At 47.2% G+C, this 4701-nt stretch overlaps 1 protein-coding gene across 1 annotated transcript in view; it reads left to right on the top strand.

Moving 5' to 3' along the window:
* Positions 1 to 2989: 2989 nt before the first annotated feature.
* Napepld (N-acyl phosphatidylethanolamine phospholipase D) overlaps positions 2990 to 4701 on the top strand; it is a gene marked incomplete at its 5' end in the record, with an annotated part of 15619 nt that continues 13907 nt past the window's right edge. Inside the window, 1 exon segment of the mRNA XM_013510537.1 lies at positions 2990 to 3299. Within this exon segment, the coding sequence (XP_013365991.1) occupies positions 2990 to 3299 (310 nt within the window).

Here is a 4701-nt window from a genome sequence, read left to right as displayed (position 1 = left end):
GTTTGGAAATCCTTGTTCTGTTGGGAGAAAAGAGAGGCTGGGCCCACTTTCCAGCCCTTTTATTGCCTGGGCCTCTCGGTTCTCATCGTCACCCTCACCACTCCCGGCAGCCTGGGTCCTGGGCGGCGTCTGTTTCTGTGGGATGTGAGTGAGTTGCATCCTCTTGGGTTCTGCTTTCTCATGATCTCAAACCCACCCTCAACCTTACTGGGCAGAAAGCCACCTTGACTGTGAGTATGGCTACTTCTGACCCCTCCTACTTTATTACCCCCCCAAATTTTTCAGTCATCTAAACACTATCTCACCTGCTGATTTAATGTCATTGTTCACTCTCATGCATTGTTTTTTCCCCTCTTCTCACTGTCACTGCCTCGTCATCTTTTGATGAGGGTGCTATCCACTTTGGGTGATTCAGTTCCAACATGGGGATTAAACTGGGCATGGAGGTGTACACCTGTATTCCTAGCTACTCCCGAGGGTGAGGCAGGAGGCTTGCAGGTTCCAGTCCAGCATGGGCAACATACTGAAATGAAACCCTGTCCTAAAATAAGGGCGGGGGGTGTAGCTAGCCTGTGTTGTGAACTATGCAGGACTGCAGACACACAAACATGGTAAATAATATATTGAGTACAAATTTATCTGCTATGAATTTCGTTTCTTTCTTAGTCTGCTAAACAAATATTTGCTTTCCATTTTGTTGGTTTAAATGCATTGTGAACACCTAACGTGTTTTCTAACCCTAAGATAATAAGCACACCAACAGAAAGCCAGAATATTATTTTCATGGCTACAATGGGGGTGAAATAGAAATTACTGCCCAGCAGACAGAGGGAAAGAACACAGAGCCCAGGAGGAGCACGTACACTGAACTGAAGTTTTCCCCTGCCTCTGGAGCAAGCAGTGTGTAGTCTGGAGGACACGCATCTCGTGTGGAAGCGGCCGGGGCCAAGAGGGAGCCGAGCAAATCCCTTAGCCTGTCTGACCCCATCTCCACAGGGAACACACTGGCCTGCCTGTGGAGGCTTCAGGGGATTCAGGGACACTGTACGTTCAGTGCTTGGCGGGCACAAATGCCAGCTCCTCCTCCTCCACCCCTGCGAGCTGCCTGCATCTCTGGTCCTCACGCTCTCCTGGACGAGCTTCAGCCGGCACAGGACGCCTCCCTGGGTTGTAACCACGTTCAGGCTGAGGCACTGACAAAGACAGAGCCACCCACTAACCCGCGCTTCATTTAGCAGTTAGAAATACGCGGTGAGAGAGTTTAAGTTACATTCCCACAAGATGTATGTGTCAGGGGAGAAAGGGGACCCCGTGTGGCCTGTTGTGATGACAGCTTATGAGAAATGTGTGGTCGCTATGTGTGCACATGCATGTGGATGTGGGCACATATAGTCATAGGCACGCATATATCATTTTCCTACCTAGTATATCGGTGCGTTTTTGGTTCATGGTTCTAAATAGTTGGGGAAAGGGAGAAAGGGAGAAAGCGCTTTCCTGAAGACTGACTGCACAGCTGAAATCAGAATAGGGCCAGGGTAAGGTCCCGCAGTCCAATGACGCGGCAGTGAGCGTAGGCAGCGAGGCGGGCTTGAGGGGGTGGTGGGCAGCGGGGACTGGTGACCCTGAGCTCTCTGGCTCGTTCAGGGCTCCGGCTGCTCCACAGGCAGCAGGGGACACTGGGGAGCATTACATAGGGGTTTTAGGGAAGACAATGCTGAAGACAGAACAAGAAATGAAAGGGAGTGGCTATGAATTGGAGCCGAGGAAATAGGAGCTACCATTTGTGCCGTCCACTGACGGCAAAGCACCGGACTGTGAGTCTCACGTTTATTTCCGTGAGTGTTGTTAGGAGCCCTCAAGGCCCCCCTGCTGGGGATGGCACCAAAGCCCCTGCTCAGGCTGGACAAGCTCTAACAGTTGAGGGTTCACCATCAAGGATTTCACAGTCGCCGACTTCAGTGCCTGACATTGTGCAGTGTGGGTGGTGGTAGAAGTAGGAGGAGGAACGACAGAAGCAGCAGGTACAGCCAACGTTGATGGAGCTGTTATTGTGTGCATATGTGTGCTGCTGTTTCCCAATGCTTTCATTGTTTTGGCTGTTTACGCTTCTTAATAACTGTGGGGGCGGGTAATTGCACAGGGGCGGGGCTTAGCACTGAGCTCACCTTTACTTTTTTCTGTTTTATTTTGAGTCAGGGTCTTGCTAAGTTGCCCAGTCTGGGCTTGGACTGTGATCCTCCTGCCTCAGCCTCTCAGAGTGCTGGGATTACAGATGTGTGCCACCACATCCAGCTTTGTCTTCATTTTATAGACGAGGAAAACAAGGCACAGAGTAGGAAACTTGCCGAAAGTCACATTAGCCAGGATACACACTGCCCTGACTTGGAGGTTCTGCATTTGAATTACTTTGGATTATATTATGAATCCGTTGACACATTATTGAACTATTTCTCAGTTAATGTGTTACCTCCATTCCTAGAATTTGGACTCCTTGCACTTTCCAGGGGCATTGGTAGCAGATTATCTTCATTGTGAAAATGAAGGCCTGGTGGGGTTATCTATGTCATTTGAATTCTTGGGGTGTCCTCAAGGAACCAAAGGAATCCTTACTGTGTATTGTTGATAGTAATATTTTAAAATTGCAGGAGTGAAAACAGTACAGATTCATGAAAGTCTTTTAATTTGTTCTATGGAATGTCATTGAAATGTAGAATTTCCTGTGTTTAAATGGGAGCGGTGTTGTTAGGGAGATATGTTGTTTTGGATTACAGCAGAGAGAGGAGTTTTGGAAGGTTTGGCTGGTATGCTAATAGGTAAGGGAGACATCTTTTCTAATTAGGAAGCAGTATGTACACTCTAAAAGTATATTTTACGGGAAGAAAGTGTGAGTTAATGGAGACATAGTATTTTTTTAAGTTAGGGGAAATTCGTATTGGCCAAGACATGTTTGAATGCTTTTGTGTTAAACTCACCCCGTCCTTTTTTTCAGTTCTTCACTGAAGGAAATGGATGAAAATGACAGTGACGAGTCCCTGATGACAAGTGGCCAGTATCCTAAAGAAGCAGTTCGAAAACGACAAAATTCAGCCCGGGATTCTGGAGGAAGTGATTCTTCTAAATTGTCTAAGAAAAGCTTCAAGCTGGATTACAGACTAGAAGAAGATGTAACTAAATCGAAGAAGGGGAAAGACGGGAGGTTTGTTAACCCCTGGCCTACGTGGAAGAATCCCTCCATTTCCAGCCTTCTCCGGTGGCTTTTCACGGAGAAGAACCACAGCAGCGTTCCGAGCTGCAAGGAGGTAACGCTTGTCTCGCCTGGGAGCTGCGCGCACGCCCCACATTCTCAGGACTGGGCTCTGCTGAGTTGCGGTGCAGCACTCAAGCCGGTTAACTGAGCTTGAGTGTTAGGAGGCGTTGTGTAGGTTTTGGGGAGATACAACAGCGAGTAGTGGCACCCAGGCCCTCAGGTTCCTGCTGTGGCAGCCTGTACTTGCTGAATGGTCACCTCTGATGGGTTGAAGCCAGAGGGGGGAACAGTTGTGTTCCCAGTGTGGGTGAGGAAGTAATTAATTCTGCCTGGAGGCGGTGGATAGGGCTTCTCCACAAAGGTGGTATTTGCACCGGCTGAAGTATTTTGATGGTTTTCCAGTAGATGATGGCATGAACAAGGTCATGAAGGTGGCAGAGTGCCTGGCACATTCCAGAAAGTAGTGACCTGACACTCACTTGGAATATGGGCTTTGAGGGGCATGGCACGGCCTAGGTGCAGCTTTTAATCCTTGAGTAAAGTTGCTAGCGCTCCGAAGAACTTTTCAAGTGACCTTTACAGACCTTGAAAACTTGACTCTGGGTAACTGGCCTTTGAATGAAATTTACAAACATTTGGCATAGAAATTATTAGTTAATGAGCAGACTTTGGCAAGGTCGCGCGAGTACATAACATCTTCTCCTTTCTCAGTTCCCTTGAGCCCCCACCATCCTCCTCGGCCTCTCCTGCCTGCCAGGCTTTGTGAGTGGAGGGTTAGGGTGAAAGGGGGGAAGAGGCAGGGTGGGGAGGGGTTAGTGGGTGTTAGTGTTAGCTCCTCTCCCGTGGTAAATACGCTCGTTTTCATTGAAAGGATATGGTATTAAAACCCAGGATCACTTTGATGCTAGGGATGTTCACAGTAGTAACACACGCCGGCCAGCTTGCACCACAGGGCTGCATGCATGACTGTTGTGTGGGGCGGCCCTACCGGTGGTGGGGCAGACGGATCGAGTCAGTTGGTCTTTTTACTAATAAAATTAGTAAAACTTTTTACTCTAAATCTATAGTAACAGTCTATAAATGCACTGAATCTCATTAGTTACTTGAATTTGAATAATTACTGCTCATAGATATTAATACTATTTATAACAATTAAAAATAATGCATTAATGAACACATTTATTTCATTAAATTACAAGAATTTATTTATATTTGTGACTAGTTTATTAGTAATTGAAACTCTAAGGGGCTGGGGGTTTAGCTCAGCGGCAAAAGTGCCTGCCTGGCAAGCGCAAGGTCGTGAGTTCGGCTCCCGGTACCGGAGAAAAACCAAAAAAAATAAATAAATAAATAAATTAAAATACAGGCCACATTTTGCCTAATAGAGGACTAAATGGACAAACTAAATGGCCATGTAAGCCCAGGCCCACTGATGACCTATGTTAATAAAGAGC

This window comes from Chinchilla lanigera, unplaced genomic scaffold (genome assembly GCF_000276665.1).
Source record: "Chinchilla lanigera isolate Chin_1 unplaced genomic scaffold, ChiLan1.0 scaffold00009, whole genome shotgun sequence".
NCBI lineage: Eukaryota > Metazoa > Chordata > Mammalia > Rodentia > Chinchillidae > Chinchilla > Chinchilla lanigera.
Note: the sequence above shows the minus strand (reverse complement) of the source record. Positions and strands in the feature narration are given on the sequence as shown.